Below are 17,552 nucleotides of genomic sequence, written 5' to 3' on the forward strand. Positions count from 1 at the left end.
TTTCCAAACTCTTTAAAGGATTTTTTTTTTTAAAGTAACCATTTGTGCTCATACGTTCTTCTTCTTCTGGAATAAGATGTAACGCTATACAATCGCCACCTAGAGGCCAAACTGAAATGCCCTCCAGGAGAAGCAGAACAAGGCCCAATCCAAATTCTTCCCTTCTCCCTACCCCTACATTTAGCCCTCCAAACGGAGAGTTATGGAAAAATATTGTCTATGAATTCGGACGCAGTTCCACTCCATGACTTCACTAGTAGTCGCCTGTCCGCTAGTGTTAGCGCAGAGCTTCCAGCGCACGAATATACATAACAAAAGCAGTTTTATAACTTTAAAAAGCTAAACCAAAAAGTAATTTCTTATATTTAAATGTAAACCTTTGTGCTTCAGAGCACACCCACAAGAAGAAAAGGACTTCTCCTCTGCGGCACAGCGTGACATGGAACTCTCTCGTGGCGGAGGGCTTTGTATCCGTCCGCTTGGAGGGTGGATGCCTAAATAAATTATATGACTCCCCTGATCTGTGCTTAAAGTTAAAAGACTGCCTGAACCGTGCCAGACAGTGGTTCTATGTCTTTTGGTTGTAGCTGTTGACGGCGCTCAAACTGTTGCAAGAGAGTTCACAAAATGTGCAGTTGAACACAAATGGCAGCAATTTTTTCATTTGATGTCAAATTTTTCACGTTGGTGTCAAATTTTAAACATCCTAACTGATCTCTGCTCTTTTAACCCTTTTAACACCAGAGCCACACATACTGTAACTCCTCAACCATTCATGCAATCTTTGTGAATGAGCTGATTCTGCTTCTCTCCACTTCAAAATCCACTGGCATTAAGTTATTTGGATAAACGGTTGAAGAGTTTCGATAGTCAAAAGACGTCAACACTGCAGGTAAAGCTCTGATGTTACAAGGTTAGAGGGATTCCCATTTGCACTGTGTGTGACCGAAATTTTGATCCAATTTCGGAAGGAGCCAGTGACCTATAAAACAGACATCAACACTTTTTGTAGAAGAAAAATGAGAGGCTAAATTACTGCGTTTAGACAAGTTGGCCGACATATTTTTAAAATTTGAACAAAAGTTTGCTAACAGTCATGGAAGACCAGTTTGGTCTGATTCCAATAACTTTATGGTACTTGGAAGGTTTTTTTTCTGATGGGGCCTTTTGACTTTTGTTGTAACTTATTTATGACTGTTCATAGATTTGTGTTTTATCCTGACTGAGTGTCTGCTCTTTGTCTGCAGGAAAAGACCAGTGTCCCTCCATGAACAAAACGGAAGGGGAGGATTGGGCCGTGGAAGTGGCCGTCGACCTGCCGGAAAGCTGCAGTCGCAGTCATCCCTGGACGAGCGCATCGTTTCTGGAGAAAGAGGAGAAACCAGGCTGGGAGATGAACGGCGGCTGGAGAAGATTCACTCCCAAGACTACGAGGACGGAGACGAGAGCCAGCAGAGGCGCCCGGAGAACAAGGAACAGAGGGAGAGGCAGCGGCGCGAGGAGGAGTTCCAGAATCGCTACCGAAGTGACCCCAACTTAGCCAGATACCCGGTGAAACCGCAGAAAGAGGAGCAGGAGATGCGCATGCATGCCAAGGTATCTAAGGTGCGGCACGAACGCCGGCACAGCGACCTTGCGATCAATGAGGTCGGGCTCGGGCCGGGTGAAGGCGGGGGCGTTACTGGAGGTCAGGTGCCTGAAAACCGCCTTGCCAGGAGGGCTGGAAGGCGGGAAGGAGAGCGCAAAGCCCTCCTGGATAACCACCAGGCTTACCCTACGGATAGGACCGTGGGGGTGGGAGTTGGGGGATCGCCTGCAGGAGTCGGAGTACGATCTGGACCCCAACCGGGGGGACCAGCAACAAACAACAACCGCAGAGAGCCTGGTACAACACGGACGCCAAAGGACAAAGAAGGGGCAGACCTAGTCAGGAAGGACTCCCAAAGCTCGGATCAGTCAGAATCTTTGCGGCCGCCCCCTTCGCGGTCCTACAAGAGCAAGCGCGGAATCAACAAGAGACAGATGTCCATCAGCAGCTCAGAGGAGGAGGGCGGCTCCACGCCCGAGTACACCAGCTGTGAGGACGTGGACATGGAAAGCGTCAGCGAGAAAGGTCAGTCACACAGATGTGCTCACTCCAATGGCTTACTAAGCTAAATCTCTGAACTTGCCTTCACTGTTTGCTGTCGTCCTCCATCGCTCTGACCTGGTAAAACATGCTAATGATCTGCGGCAGCTTTTGGCTAAGTCATCCTTTAGTTTCTATGTATGAATAACAGCAAACCTTTTCCTCAAGTTTGTATTTATTACTTCATGGTTAATTTTACCCTGTGCTATTGAAGTTCAGCAAATACCCTGAGGGTTGAAGAAGACAAACCAAGAAGTAGTGGTGCTGGTGCAGCCTTCTCGACTCTGCTGTGAGGATGCAGCTGCACGCCATGCAGCCAACATGTACACCTCTGTGGATAAACCTCGCCGCTCTCAGGACGGCTCTCATTTATTTGGAGAGTCCCTGTGATTTAGGCCAGCAGATTTGTAGAATTAGGTCAGCGGCTTGCTGGCTAATGCTTTGCGAGCAGCAGTCAGGCATCTGAAATCAAGCCGTGGCGTGCTAGGAGGATGGCGGATTCCTGGAGCTGTTGATGTTCCTTCTCTTCTGTGGTGGTCAAGCCCAAGAGGCCGCAAATAGAATTTACTGGGTTCAGCGGCGGTAACCAAAAAAAGTTCCAGATATTTTAATCCAGATTACTTTGAGGGAGTTTCAATGAGTGTCTGGGTAAGATCGTTAGCTGTTTTAAACATCCTGTGACTAGCACTTCCTCCAATGTGCTGTAACAAGAAGACATTAGGCTTCATTAACTTCATGTCTGCAGTTTCCAGGAGAGTTTAGAGAAAAGTTTAGGTAAAAAAGCTGATGAACTAATGTATGCCTAAACTATCAACTTATGAGTAGTCAAAGCAACTCTTCTGCTGCTCCGTGTTATTACGACCATGACGTTAACATGCTGGAATATTCCAAGAAAATTCTTTATGTTGGAAAAAAAAGATCAAACAAGTTTACATTATATTCAGGAGGTTATTTAGAAAAGGATGCATTTTAATGATGTGAAGGAGCAGAAAGTTGACGGCCATTCTTTTCAGAGTAAATGCACACAAAAACTTTTTTCTGTTTTAACAGTGAAAATTAGATTTTCCTGATAATAAATATTTACGACTGTTTTTATCAAATAGATTATCATTTTTACTTTCAATAAATATTGACCATAAAGATAATTTGATAATGAGTTGAGGCTATTTAATGCATTTGTCTTAAACAGGAAAAAGTAAAAAAAATAGAATAAATACTCAAAGGCTCACAAATCACATGTGGCAATACATTCACAACAGAATGATTTTGACACAAATGCATGCACAAAATGAGTTAATAAGGCATGGTGCTGCTCTCAGAACAGGACCTTAACCTGCTGCAGCCCCTCTGCATTGTTGATGTTTTGACTTTATAAAGTTCTGGTTTTGGAATTTGGTTCAATTGTTGTCTGATTTTCAGCTGCTGTAGAGTTTGTGGTTCATTTTAGGGTTTTTTTTCTGCAGCATCTGGATTCTTTTAGCCAAATCATAAGAAACTTAAGTTTATATGCAGTTGATACATACATTTTATATAATTGTATGTGATTTTGGTGAGATGCATACGAAGCTTTGTGACATTCAACGACCGTTCCACATATACCCACCCATGTCTAACAAACCTTTCACGCATGTACCATAGATGTATATGTGTTTTATATTGTGTATGTGGTGCACATATAATTTTAAAAATATATAACTGAAACACAAATCACTAATAAATTTGAGTCAGAGTAAAAACCCGAGGATGACGTTCTGGATGGACTGCAGCTTTCTTACAGCAACGTTACTGAAACCTGTGAGCGGACCTTTATGATAATACGTTTCTCTAGGTCTGCTTTGGATAGTATTCCTTTGATTCTGGCAATTTTTAAAGTAAAAATACTAACAATACTGAAAGAGGGAATGTGACTATCAAAGTTTTGTCTTAGTCCATCATTTACCCATCCATCCACCTATTTTCTTTATCCCTTTTGGGGTCACAGGGCTGTTGGAGCCAACCCAGTTCCTGTTGGGTGAAGGTGGGGTACAGCCTACACAGATCGCCATTCTATTGCAGAACCACATACTCACACGCACGGAAGAGTGTAAACAGAGGAATGCTGGGACATTAAAACAGGGTTATTTGCGCTAACAGTCCTGCCCACAATTTAAAGGGGAATTTCTGATGAACTCCTGCCGCTCTGCTGGAAATATGTCTAAAAAAGACAGACTTTTTTGTTTATTTCTTTTATTCGAATAAGGACAATACACATAAATGATTGTTTTAGCTAGGCTATAACATAAATAAAAATAGCACAATAGCTAAATGATGTTGTCCTAAGGTAAATAGTAACTTGAAAAGTGTGACAGACACTCGCACTGTATCCAGTCTTTATATAAGACAAAAAGTATTAATAAAAGTTCTGTGCTTACCCATTGTGTGAAGATGAGTCACACAGAAAAAGAAGTGTTGTGAGTATAATTCAAAATCCCAGCGGAAGGAGGGTTTGTTTTCTTGTACCTCCTACATAAATGGCGAGTTATCTCGTGAACGTTCACGAGTTCGGCAGCAGAGCCTGTAGCTGCAGCAGGACAGCAGACATCCGTAGCCAATGTCAGTCACCTGTCGTAGTTAGACCTCTCCGGCGTCCGGACCGGATGCAGTGTGAGCCCGGGGTTAGCCCGCCATCTGACGTGCTAAATAGAGACGCAACAGCCAAGGAAATTAGTTTCATGGTTTTTCAACCTTTTGTTAGCTACATAGATGTCTCCCTGTCGTTGTTCTTGTGTATTTTGTCAGCGACAGTCCTAATGAATGTCTGGCCCGTTTGAGTCCTTTGTTTGTTCAGGTAGTAAATCTGATGCGACACGTTTTTAGCTGCTAACGAGTTTGCATGCATTTCTACCACAGCTGCCAAGATTAGTCGACTAATGGACGACTAATCGACTATTAAAATAGTCGACGACTTATTTAATAGTCGGCTAGTTGTTATTTGATATTATATGGAGTCGGAGTGTAGCAAAGTTGAAAGTTACAATGGCGTTATGCTAGCTTTTTAAACTTTTAGGCATTTATTAAGGTTTTTTAGGCTAATTTAGCTAATATTTCAGCTGCATGCTAGCTGTTATGGCTAACCTAGGCTTTTTCGGTTTTGTTGGCTAATTTCAAGTTTAACACATATTTTAACTGGGTATCAGCTTCAGTGTTTTTTTGTTTTTTTTTTAGCTATTAGCTTCAGCGATTTCAGATATTAACTTCAGTGATTTCAGCTATCAATTTCAGCATCTTCAGCGGCCAAATTCAGCTTACAGCATTATTATTATTATTCTTGCTGTTGGCACTGTTCAAACAGCTGCGTGTTTAGGCATCTCTGCTTTCTAGATAGCTTTTTTTTACTAGTTGCCGTTGTTTTTTGTGGCTGTAGCTTTGTCCGACCCTGTTCTTGGTGGGATTATTTTTGCCACCTCTATTTTTGTATATATTTTTTACTGTTTTTTTTTATTTTTTTTACTTTTTATCAGGACGTTTTCTGTCATGTTTTTTGATTTTGATGAATTTATCACTTTAGGATATGAATAAAGTTCAATTCAATCTTCAGCTATCAATTTCAGCAAATTCAGTTTACAGCATTTACACTAGCATTATCACAGTTAATGCTATATATCTAGTTTTTTGTTAGTTTAAAGCTAATGATGGTTAATATGTGTGCTTTATATCCAGTTTGCGCATGACTTGATTTCTTGACTAATTGGAAAAAATTATTGGTGATTATTAGACTATTAAAAAAATCGTTAGTGGCAGCACTAATTTCTATTCACACAAACCTTTCACAAGTTCGCCTTATATCACAATTTATACCTTTAGTGTTACGTTAGCCTTTTACCAGTCTATGGCCACGGCATTTGCTGCTTTGTTTGGACAAAAATTGAACTCTTTGCACAAATAAAAAACACATATTTTGTATATGGTCTGTCTCTGTTTCTGCATTTAAGAGAAATGAGCTCAAACTCGCCTTTTGACTGCGATTCAGCTCTAAAAAACTATGTTGTTTTTTGCTGGTCATAAGCATTAAAATAAAACAATCTTAAAGGGCCATAATTTGGTTTTCCGGTTAGAGCGCATTAAAGCCTGAGGGGAAGCGGCTTCAGACGGGTGGAAAAAAATCGAGGAGCTGTAAACAGTAATAGCTGACATAAGGCTGAATTTCATTTAGTGAGCCTTAGTATTTTAAGCCAGTAAATGATCTGTATCAAATCTATTGATCTCTTTTAGGTGCTTCAAAGGGCTTTATTAGTTTTGTAAATCAGGGAGCTCATATTTCCCTCCAGCTGCAGGGACTGTTTGCACATTTGACTGGAATTTAATACCAGATAAAAGCTCGCTCTGTTTTCGTTTCTGAACACACGTCTGTTCTCGCACTGACACGCTTTACTTACTCTTTTAGAAATTGATTTGACAGGTAAACTCTTATTTAATACTGCAGATTTTTTATATGTAAAAACTTGAATTCTGTAGTTTTTTTAATGTCCTGTTTTAAATCATACAATAAAAGCTGTTTTAGAGGCGGATTTGCAGTCTGGTAGCAGAGTAATTAGATTACTCTGGAAATGGAAAAGGGGAAAGGTAGAGTGTAAATGTAATGCACCAGATCCTATATTACCTTTTCGACTTCTCCTTTTCTGAAGGAATTTTTTAAAGAACAATTTAAAACAAATTCAGAAAAGATGTAATCAAAGAGAGAAAATTCAAAAGAATCAGAGAACTGGATTGATAAGTGATTAGAAAAACCGTCCAAATCAAAGGACGTCACTCATCCTCATCATCACTCTTCCTCTTTGCTACCATTAGGTTGAAGATATTGAACTCCAACAACCAGGAATACCTCTCTCCAAATGCAAATTTAAATGAGTCTTTGTGGAACTTGTTTTACTTTAGTTGTTTCATTATTTTATTTCTTTTTTATTTTAATTAAGTGAATGTACGCTGTGTTGAAAGACAAATGTATGTTCCACTGAACAAAGTAGTTTATTTAGTTATCTCTCTTTTTACTGTAAGACGACTGCACCTAGAGCTAGTATCTGTCTGAGCCAAACGACTATAAATACGTTTAAACGATTTTTTGCAACCTTTATCAGCTTGTATTCTATCCTAATCATGAACTGTTTTACTTTAGGTTTTTTTTCAAGGGCTGTGGGATAGTGGTTAACACTCTGACCTCACGGTCAGAATGTTCTGGTTCAGATCCCGGCTGAGAACTTTCTGCATGTTCTCCTCTAGACCAAAACTATGCTTTATAGATGAGTGATTCTAAAAAGTCCCTTGTTGTGAATGTGTTAGTGTGTGGCCTTGTGACTAACCGGCGATCTCTTTAGGGGGTATACTGACTTTACCCATAGCAGCTGGGATAGGCTCCAGCAACGCTGTGACGGGATTTAGAGGGTTCCGAACCCAGAAGAATTTACTTTGAAAGATGTTCTGTCTTAAATATATATATTTTTACTTTTCCAACGTCTTTGATATTTATTAAATTACCAACTTTGTTCTTTAAAGGATTTTAAAGCAATTATAAGTAAGTTTATCTAGTTTAGACCCAAATGCAATTCAATTTTGGTAGTTTTGTTCCATTTTCCATTTTAGTCGATCTAAGTATGACCAGTCTCTGCATGTTCTCCACCTGAAATGTAACTCTGTGTTCATTTACCTCCAAACTGGAGCTCCTCAAAGGATTTAAATATCCGTCCTTCTGTTGTCTTCCTGTGGTGAAATAGAGACCATGAATCAGGGACTTTTTTCTCTGTCCAACCATCTGTCAGTGGAAACGACTGCTGAGATCCATTGAGGGATCAACGGTCAGGATTGTTTGACTGGAAATTAAGATTATTAACCATTCATTCTGTATTCTGGACTTTAGGTTTATGCCTGTTTAATTTTTAGTATTTCATTTAAAAGGAAATCCAATTTCCTAATTTTCTCAATAAAGACAGATTTTCATTTATCTATCTATATTAACTATTTTATCAGTAAAAGTTCAAATTATGGGCTATGCATTTGGCATCTTAAACTGCATTTCCATTACACAAATGTGCAAACTTTATCAAAATTTTGTCAAAAAAACACAAATTTGCCAATGCACTGTTTCTGTGAAAAAATAATGATGTGAATAAACACAAACTAACTCACGCTGTAAGTCATTAAAAAACACGACGATGGATGTGAACAACACTTTGATTTACTAGCGCTCATCATCTATCAAAGGAGACGTCGGCGTCTTATTCAGGCCATGAAGCTGCATGGGAGTGGCTACGGATGAAGCGATTTTGGGGAATCATGTATCCAAAGTGTGTCATGTATGACTCACTCAACCTTTGAGGAGCTGTTTGATTATGTGGGACCTCTTATTGCACCCGCATTCTATCCGCTTCTTGGTCATGTGACTCATTTAATTTAAAAAAGTATTTCCATTTCTGTTTTGTGAAATATTTCCATTTCGATACGCCTCAAAAACCACCTCCTCCATGCTCCAAAAATGCGAGTTTTCTTTCTAAAACTATTGTATTTCCATTAGACTAATTCATAGGGGTGTAAGAAAATATCGATTCAGTGAAATATCGCGATACTTCATCTGGCAATATTTGTATCGATTTAAAATATCACCATTATTTTAATTATTATTTAAAGGAAACATGTTTTGTTTTCCACTTAAAGTTTCTTAAATTACTAATAGAAAAGCATCATGAATGTTCTTGGGTAAAAGCAACTTGTTTATGAATGCTCGTTGCAGTGCTTCATGTTCTGATCATTAAATATGTATTTTACAATTTTACTTACAGAAAAAAACGTATTAATATTCAGATAAATCTTAAATCATAATTTAACAAAATAGTGAAATATTGTGTGGTTCTGTCTTACGATATAACGCGAAATGTATCACCAGACTCTTGCTAATACACACCCCTACAAATTTATAATCGCAAATCCACTTTGCTCAATTTCATCGTCAATGGAAACGCATCTATAGACAGATAAAAGACAGATAGTAGATTACATTACTCACAATATCAACCTATAAAGTACCAAACAAAGAAATTATTTAAAAAAGAATCCCAATATTAAAATAAAAAACTGTTTAGTGTTTTTTACTAAGACATTTATTATATTTCTTATTTCCTCTTTTTAAATTTGTTTTTTCTCCCTTATTTTGAGTTCTCTGTGAATAAATATCAAACACCTCTGTACTGATGACCTGCAGACACAACAAAAACTCTGAATACATGAAATAATAAAGGGTTAATTGGTTGTTTTTTCTCTCTGACAGGTGACTGGGACTGTCATCCTTTAGATCCCACAGCGTGGCATGTAAGTCTCCAGAAAACATCCAGAAGCTTCTCACCTCACAGATGCACTGATTTAACCCTTTAACACCTGAGGCGAAATCAGCAAAATTAAGCTCCTTTTAGCTCATTTATGCTTTAATATTTACTTTGTTTTTTAAGTAATTCATTGTGATTGAGCAAACATTTGATTCTTTAAACTCTCTTTTAGATATTAGCATTCAATTAACATTTTGTTAAATAGTTTCGGATTTTTACTTCTTGTTTTGTTGTTTTGCTGACATTTTTTACAGTTCACTAATACAGAATAGATGAAATAATTGGAATTCGTCCTGATTTTTCTAATATTTGCTAATATTATTGTAATATTTTCTAATGTATGTCAGCCGTTTTGATTTAAACATTACTGGAGGTCATGTCACACAGCCACTAAAATGTCCACGTATGTAATTCCGCTCTTTTGTGATCCATGTGTGATCTATGTAATTCATACGTGTTTCTTGCATTTCTCGATGTGTGCAGAAGTCTGTTGAGGGTTTCAGCCGATGGGCCTTTAATGTGAATTCGGTTTCGAGCTGTTTAAAATTTATCGGTTGAGAATTATGCAACTAATGCTTACTTTACAAAGTTTATGCGCAATTATTAGGCAAATCTTACGTAATTGTGCGTGATTTTTGCAAAATGCATACGCACATTTTTGGATTTCCAGAAGCGTTCCATGTGTGTCTAACGAACTTTTCACGCATGTACCACTTACAAATAACTTCTATATCACATATATGCGCACACATTATATTAAAATGACAAAATTGATACATGAATCACTAATGAATTGCATATAATCAGTGCAATAATTGCACACGGTTCATGCACGGCTCGCTTTTTGTGTAGCCAGTGGCGGTTTCCCGCTCCCCCCAGTCTGGTTCGTCCAGGTGGTGGGTCGAGTCTCTCGCCGCACAGAAGGCGGGTCGTGGGAGGGGGCCGGATACGGTGGAAGGGGATGCGTGCCAGGTCTTTCTTGGTGATCTCACCAGCTGTGGCTCCCGGCGGGGTTTGTGGCGAGTGCAGACGCAAAGTCATTTCTTCCCAGTGCTCTGAATGTCAGAAATTCAACAAAGAGCAGATTTATGTGTTCTTGGTGTGGTTTATTCGTACTTCTATTCATTCATGGTTTTAAGGTGGTTCATTTGTGATACATCTGGGACATGTCGTGTAAAAAATCAAGACTTTTTTCATTTTTTCCACATATATTCATATAAAACCAATTTGCACAAAGTGTACGTGGTGGCTGTGTGACGTGGCCTTGAAGAACGTTTTTTGTTATCAAAAAGATCTATCGTGGTGAAAATTTATTTCTTACAGTTTAGCTGTTTGCCATTCATTACTTTTGACACATGCTGTTTTTCTATATATGTTTTTAAAATCAATTCCTTTTGACATTTTCCTTCTTAAATCTGCGAGTCAAACATCACAAAGCAGCTCTTTTCATGTACTGTGAAGTACAATCTCTTTAACACAAACTTTTCTCTCGTCTACGTTATTCGCCGTCCCTGCAGCACCCAGTTTCGTGGCAGCCGTCCAAAGAGGGCGACCACCTGATCGGACGCATCACACTAAGCAAGAGGTCGGCCATGCCACGAGAGGCTGGCTCTCTCCTGGGTCTGAAAGTAAGGAGGTCTTCCAGAGGACGCTTTCTTTCTCATAAAATTCCATTTCTAAATTACAGTTGCAGTAAAACAGATTCATGAATCAAAACGCCCTGAAAGGCAGGAATGTTTTCCTCATTTGGTTTGTCTGTTTTTAACGTTTGTGTGCAGGTGGTGGGGGGGAAGATAACACAGTCGGGAAGACTTGGGGCCTTCATCACCAAAGTTAAAAAAGGCAGCCTGGCAGATGTAGTGGGACATCTGCATGCAGGTACACACCTGTAAAAGTATACATTTACAGGATATCTATGCATACGTATAAGATTACCACATTACTTATTATATAAAACAATTCATTTTTGTTCCTGTATCATACATAATCCCTAATCCACTGATATTTAGTGTATAATTTTATAGAAAATGATAAGGGGATCTAAGAGATCTAAGGCCTTCATCACAACTCCCCTTACAGGTGTTTTGTAAGCCGTCACCAGCTCGAGCATCTGGTTGAGAAAAGGACTCCTCCCACTCCTTGTAGTACCTCTTCTTGAGGGACTAAAACAAATTTGCAGCCTTCGAACACTTTGTTCCTTTAAATCTGAAGTTGCAAAATCGAACCAGTTTCATAGAACTGAAGAAACTTCCTGTTTTGGGGAGAAGCCCCTCTTTGCTAGCTGCCATTTTTACATCTGTGTGTTTAGAGATAATCAGGCTGACCTTACTCCAAACAGCAAAAGCCCAAGAGAGCAGGATGCTAGAAAAAATGTTTAAAAAACTACATTTTCTTCAACATCAAATTTGAATTAATCGCTAAAATCAATGTAATGCCCAGCCCCATGACTAAGGCATAAATGTTTTCTAGAATTAAATAGCAAAAAAAGCTCGCAAAAAAGTCAGAAACATTTGTTTTTGTCACAAACGGGCAGACTGCTGGATCCAAGTGCATCAGGTTTTATTGGCAAAGACAGAACAGAAACAGCTGAGAGTTCACGAAGCTAAATCAAGGTCAGGTAGGCAGAGGTCAAACACAACATGAGATCATTTCCTATTATTTCTTTTTGCACAGTTTCATTATTTAAAAAAAATAATATTCTTGTGTTTCATTCTGATTTAGAAGTATTTTCTGAACCCTAATGCTTAGTTTGTACTATATACGTACTATATAATCCATACTTGTTTTGTTTTCTTAATTGCTTGGATTGAAAAAAATACCCCCTATTGGTGTAAAGATAAGTTAGGAAAGCTTCATAAAGCCTTTTCTTTAGTCGCTATTTGATCTATTTTACTGTGCTACAATGTCATGAATTTAAATATAAATATTTAAAAATGAGGTGCTTTACAGCAAATATTTGGTTTAAAATAATTGCAATTATAATTCCAATTAATTAATCACACCAAAAATTAATCGCATGACAGCTCTACTATAAATATATACATATATATCCATAAATGTTTTGGCTGAACCTCAGGCTCGTCTTCATCCTGAACGTCTTTTCCCGCCTTGCTATCAGGTGACGAGGTGTTGCAGTGGAACGGGAAATCGCTGCCAGGAGCCACCAAGAAAGAAGTGTACAACATCATTCTGGAGTCCAAGGCCGAGCCTCAGGTGGAGATTGTGGTTTCAAGACCGATTGGGTAAGATTGATGCGTTCAGGCCGTCATTTCTCCCACTGTGCTTTGAAACTGGTTTTATTCTGACACTTGTGACGTCTCTCCTTCCTTCAACTAAAAGCTCAGTCAACCACATTATGTCCAAAAACGTCTTGAGAAAAGTTTATAGAGCATATCAGTAAGTAGCTTTGTACAATGGAGCCTGTTTCCCTTCAGTTCTCCCTAAAATCCAAATGATCCAAGAAAAGAATCCCTTTTTTCCACTGCTTTCCTCTGCAACCCACCATGTTAATGTGTTACCCTGTTTTTTTATGCATCAAACTTTTCCAAAGGATTGAAGTCAAATTTTAAATGTAACAACGGCAACAATCTTGAGCATAATGTGTTGAATGTTTTCTACAGAGACATCCCAAGAATCCCCGGATCCCCCCACCCTCCTCTAGAATCCAGTAAGTGTTCAAATGATCGGATGTCCTTTGAACTTGTTTTAAAACCTCCTTTTTGGAAGAGTAGAAGATGCATCTGCTCCTCACATCTCAGCAGGTTCCAGTTCCTTTGAGTCACAGAAGATGGACCGTCCCTCTATATCAGTGATGTCCCCCACCAGCCCGGGTACGCTTCGAGACCTCCCCCTGGTGCTGCCTGGACAGCTCTCTGTGAGTGTCTGAACTTCATTGAGGTTCTTCTAGTTCTGGACCAGATCTCTGCGGACACTGAGTGTTGCTGCCTTTACAAATCGTTTCAGGTGAAGCTGTGGTACGACAAGGTAGGCCACCAGCTGATCGTCAACGTTCTTCAAGCCAAAGATCTGCCCCCTCGACCTGACGGCCGACCTCGGAACCCATACGTCAAAATGTACTTTCTACCCGATAGGAGGTGAGATCTATATCTACTATATTCATAAGGATCACAAATAAACAACGTTGGACGCCGGACATTCACACCAGCCCGACAACTGGTGTTTGTGCAACCGGTTTCAAAAAAAGTCAATGTCAGCGCCCGTAAATCGCATTCAAAACTCTCACATCCACGCTTCAATATGTTTAAGTATGATCTACATGCAAATCGGGCATTCACTGAACCTGCAACGTGAACTATGAGTTGGATTTGGCAGTGGCGTATGGATGGTGGATGGTTGAAAAGTGATCATGAAGGAGACATTGATAATTACAGCCTTTCATACATCGGAATAGAGCTATGAAAGAAAAAGCCTGGGGCAAGATTTGTGAGATTTGCACCGCTTTGACATTTTGCACCAATCATCCTACTCCTGTAGGTGACGCGCATTTGCTAGGAATCAGTTAAAAATGAAGAAGGAAGAAGAAGCCCCTTCCTGCTTGTCTAGAGTGAACGCCATATGAAACTATGAATGTGCATTCTTGAAAGTGCAAAACACGTCCAGTGTGAACGTAGTGTTACAGGAAACCCAGTTAATAAAGTCTTACTGATGGACAGACTAATCTCTGTCTCTTTTCGCTCGCTTTTTTGGCCTTACAGTATAGTTTGGTCTGCCTAATACAAGTAAATAGAATTTTCATTTAAATATCCCTTTATGTAGATTTTAACTCTGTTTTCTTTCCTCCAGCGATAAGAGCAAACGAAGGACCAAAACAGTGAAGAAAAGTGCTGAACCCAAATGGAACCAGACCTTCATCTATTCCCACGTCCACCGACGAGACTTCCGAGAGCGCATGCTGGAGATCACGGTCTGGGATCAGCCTCGGATCCAGGAGGAGGAGAGTGAATTCCTGGGAGAGGTGGGTTCAGAACGGGAGAAATCATTTGAAAACTATTATCTGGGGAGAAACTGGTAAACAGAATGAGTGGAACTAATATCTAAGAAAGTGCTGCATTTTTTTAAGAAAACATTTGAAACTCACATTCTTTGATTTTTTTTTTTTGCAGTGTGTGGATTGGTAATTATTTTAGAATAATTTGCTCAGTAGTTTAATAAAAAAAAAAATCTAATGTATTGCTTTATATTTTATGAGCTGCTCCTCACATTTGGTGTTTAAAGTGTAGATAACCAATGAAAATAAATAATTTGCACTTGTACTTGCTAAGTATTTAAAACTTTAGGTAAATGTTAAGAACCGGATTACAGCAGCTATATAAAAAAATAAGTTAAGTAAAACAAAATATGGGTGGGATTTTATAATTTCGCTTTTCCCACTCTCTTTCAAGCAAATCATCTGTTTGACAATCATCATATGTATTGGAGATAATGTGTCATTTGTGTGTAATGTACTTATATGTGCAAATATGTTTATTTATGATGAGGAGCAATTATAATAACGAGATGGTGGCATAATGTTCTGTTATTTATTTACTAATCACTTAAATAATTCATATCTTAAATAGATTAGATATATCTATATATTTTATTGTTTTTTTTTTCTTTGTTTTAGTGGGTAAAAACAATAAAAATGTTTGAAATAAACCAAATTAATCAATCAAACTTTAAAAAGCTGCATAGACTTTACTCTGAAAATGTTGTTAATGTACTAGATGGGCATGGATAAAACATAGGTCTTACTACGTGTTTTTAAATGTGATCATGGGAAATCTGACACTTCGGTTATGTTCTATAAAACTCTGCTGTTTCTTAACAAAGAATGTCTTAGAATGAGTTCAGTGGAGCGGAGCTTAAAAAAAGACTAAAGCTAAAAAGAAATGTTTTTAATATTTAGCTTACTTTAAAGTAATGTCAGTTTACATATGCAAAAAAAAAGTTTTACAAATATAGTTGGGGTTTGAGTCATGGGACAAGTTGACAGCTTCACATTTGAGTGAAAAATGTAGTTAATTTGCAAAATAATTGGTTAACCTTGAAGAACCCAAGTGCACATTTCCTCTGGGCTTTAAAATCCTTCTCCAACTATATTTTTCCTTTAGTGAAATCATTCCCAGTCGTCATTTAATCGTAACCATGCAGTTTCTGGCCAGAACGTAGAGCAGCAGGAGCTCAATAGAAATTCACCTGAGTTGTGTGTGAGACTGTTGGTCAGAAGTTATCTCCACTAATTTCCCATCAGACCTTTGTTTACTCTCTCTCTTGCTGTCTTACAGCCCCGGCTAACATTAGTGCGTCTCTCTCCCGTCAGATCCTGATTGAGCTGGAGACGGCCTTGTTAGACGACACCTCGCACTGGTACAAACTCCAGACGCACGACGTGTCCTCCATTCCCCTGCCCCAGCCCTCTCCGTACCTCCCTCGCCGTCACGTCCACGGAGACAGCCCCAGCAAGAAGCTCCAGAGTACGTGTGTCGGCGCCGTGTGGCGGCCCCTGAACCTGCAGTCTGTTTGCTAACCTCTCCTGTACTGAGCTTCTCTTCAGCGTCTCTCTGTGGGAGACGGACGGACGCGGCGCCTCCACCTGTTTTTATATGTGTGTTACCTCTGTGTGTGTGCGCAGGGTCTCATCGCATCAGCGATACAGAGTTTGATGATGGTTTGCTAGTTGGGACTGAAGGTGGGTGGGGGTCATGGTTGTTTTGCACTGTAGAAGCTTGTCGGCCTCCGACACCAAGCGAGGAGCTTCTGTTTCCCTGAAACCTCCAAAACTCCCATTCACGTCTGTTGTCACAGACCTCAAATTGACTGCATCCTCCAGCTCCTCTGAGGCTGAAGGGAACAGCTTCTCCTCCTCTGCTGGACTGTAGAAACGTAGAAGCATGTTAGACCATAGAGCTTGAGTTTTTCACTGCATGCTTGTACTCTGCTGCTTCCTCCACCGGAGTCACCGAACTTGAACAGAAGAGGAGGTTGTGTGCTTTGCTGACCAGCAGAGTGACGACTGCAGCTCCACTGTCCGGCTGTTTCTGCTTTGGCTTTCATACGGTGGCAGTTCAAACCTCGAGGTGCCGAATGGGACCAAAAAGCAGTTTTATTACTTTTTATTTATAACAAATGACCTGGATAACACAAAACTTAAAAATACCAATACTTCAGCTAATCTGAGCCACAGACTCAATTTAGTCTTCATTTAGTCAGCTTTAGGGGTGAGTGGCTTCCTTCAGAAACTTTCATAACATGTTATTTTTTTTGTTTTTTCCACACTGCAAAAACAAGCACCTTAGAAATAAGTTAAAAATGTTTAACCCTATTGGCAGATTTTCTTTAACCTTTTCATGCATGGAGATCACTACAGTGTTGATGAATCCTTTGATAGCAAATATATAATATTTACCATAAGATCAGTTCAGAAATAACAGTTTATAGATCCTATATTAGTTTATTAACTTTTGTTACACTATTTTCAATTCAGACATTATCTTTAACCATGTTTAGAGGAACCATCATTACAACATATCATATTTCACATTATTTACAGTATTACCTACAAATGACCATATAATAACATCAATGTTTGGTAGACAGATAAATATGTCTTTATAGAAATTATTACTTTTTGTCTGAAAAACTTTATTCTGAATCCCGAAATATGAATAAAAACGTATTAAAAAAACAGATTTTATCATAAATGATGTATGAGAGGGTGAAATGAGCAAAAAAAAAAGTTGTCTCATCAAAAATGTTATTTAAACCCAAAAATTCTAGTCACTAAACAACTGTTCTCATATTAAGATGATTTTGCTATTAAAAAGTTTCCTAATAAGATTATTTTTTTCTGCAAGACAGAGAATAAGATATTTTTTATTAGAAACAAGAGACTTTTTACCTTCTTTAGATTCAGTTTTTGCAGTTCATTTCTCAGAGATTGTTTATAGCAAAGATACATAATCCAATTTTAGACTCAAATTGTAAAAACAAAAACTACAAAAATTGTTAATCAAAGCAAAGTGGTAAAAAATCCAAACCTTAGGCGAACCTTGCATCTAAATAAACCAAACACA

The 17,552-nt window shown here is 38.8% G+C and overlaps 1 protein-coding gene across 1 annotated transcript in view; it reads left to right on the forward strand.

Moving 5' to 3' along the window:
* rims1b (regulating synaptic membrane exocytosis 1b) overlaps positions 1 to 17,552 on the forward strand; it is an 87,070-nt gene that overhangs the window by 42,142 nt on the left and 27,376 nt on the right. The window contains exons 6-16 of the mRNA XM_024290130.2: positions 1,248 to 2,113; positions 9,423 to 9,463; positions 10,995 to 11,105; positions 11,256 to 11,355; positions 12,596 to 12,719; positions 13,098 to 13,144; positions 13,236 to 13,351; positions 13,441 to 13,571; positions 14,281 to 14,452; positions 15,800 to 15,953; positions 16,112 to 16,168. Of these exons, the coding sequence (XP_024145898.1) occupies positions 1,248 to 2,113; positions 9,423 to 9,463; positions 10,995 to 11,105; positions 11,256 to 11,355; positions 12,596 to 12,719; positions 13,098 to 13,144; positions 13,236 to 13,351; positions 13,441 to 13,571; positions 14,281 to 14,452; positions 15,800 to 15,953; positions 16,112 to 16,168 (1,919 nt within the window). The remainder of the gene's footprint in view (positions 1 to 1,247; positions 2,114 to 9,422; positions 9,464 to 10,994; positions 11,106 to 11,255; positions 11,356 to 12,595; positions 12,720 to 13,097; positions 13,145 to 13,235; positions 13,352 to 13,440; positions 13,572 to 14,280; positions 14,453 to 15,799; positions 15,954 to 16,111; positions 16,169 to 17,552) is intronic.

This window comes from Oryzias melastigma, linkage group LG1 (genome assembly GCF_002922805.2).
Source record: "Oryzias melastigma strain HK-1 linkage group LG1, ASM292280v2, whole genome shotgun sequence".
In the NCBI taxonomy this organism is placed as follows: domain Eukaryota; kingdom Metazoa; phylum Chordata; class Actinopteri; order Beloniformes; family Adrianichthyidae; genus Oryzias; species Oryzias melastigma.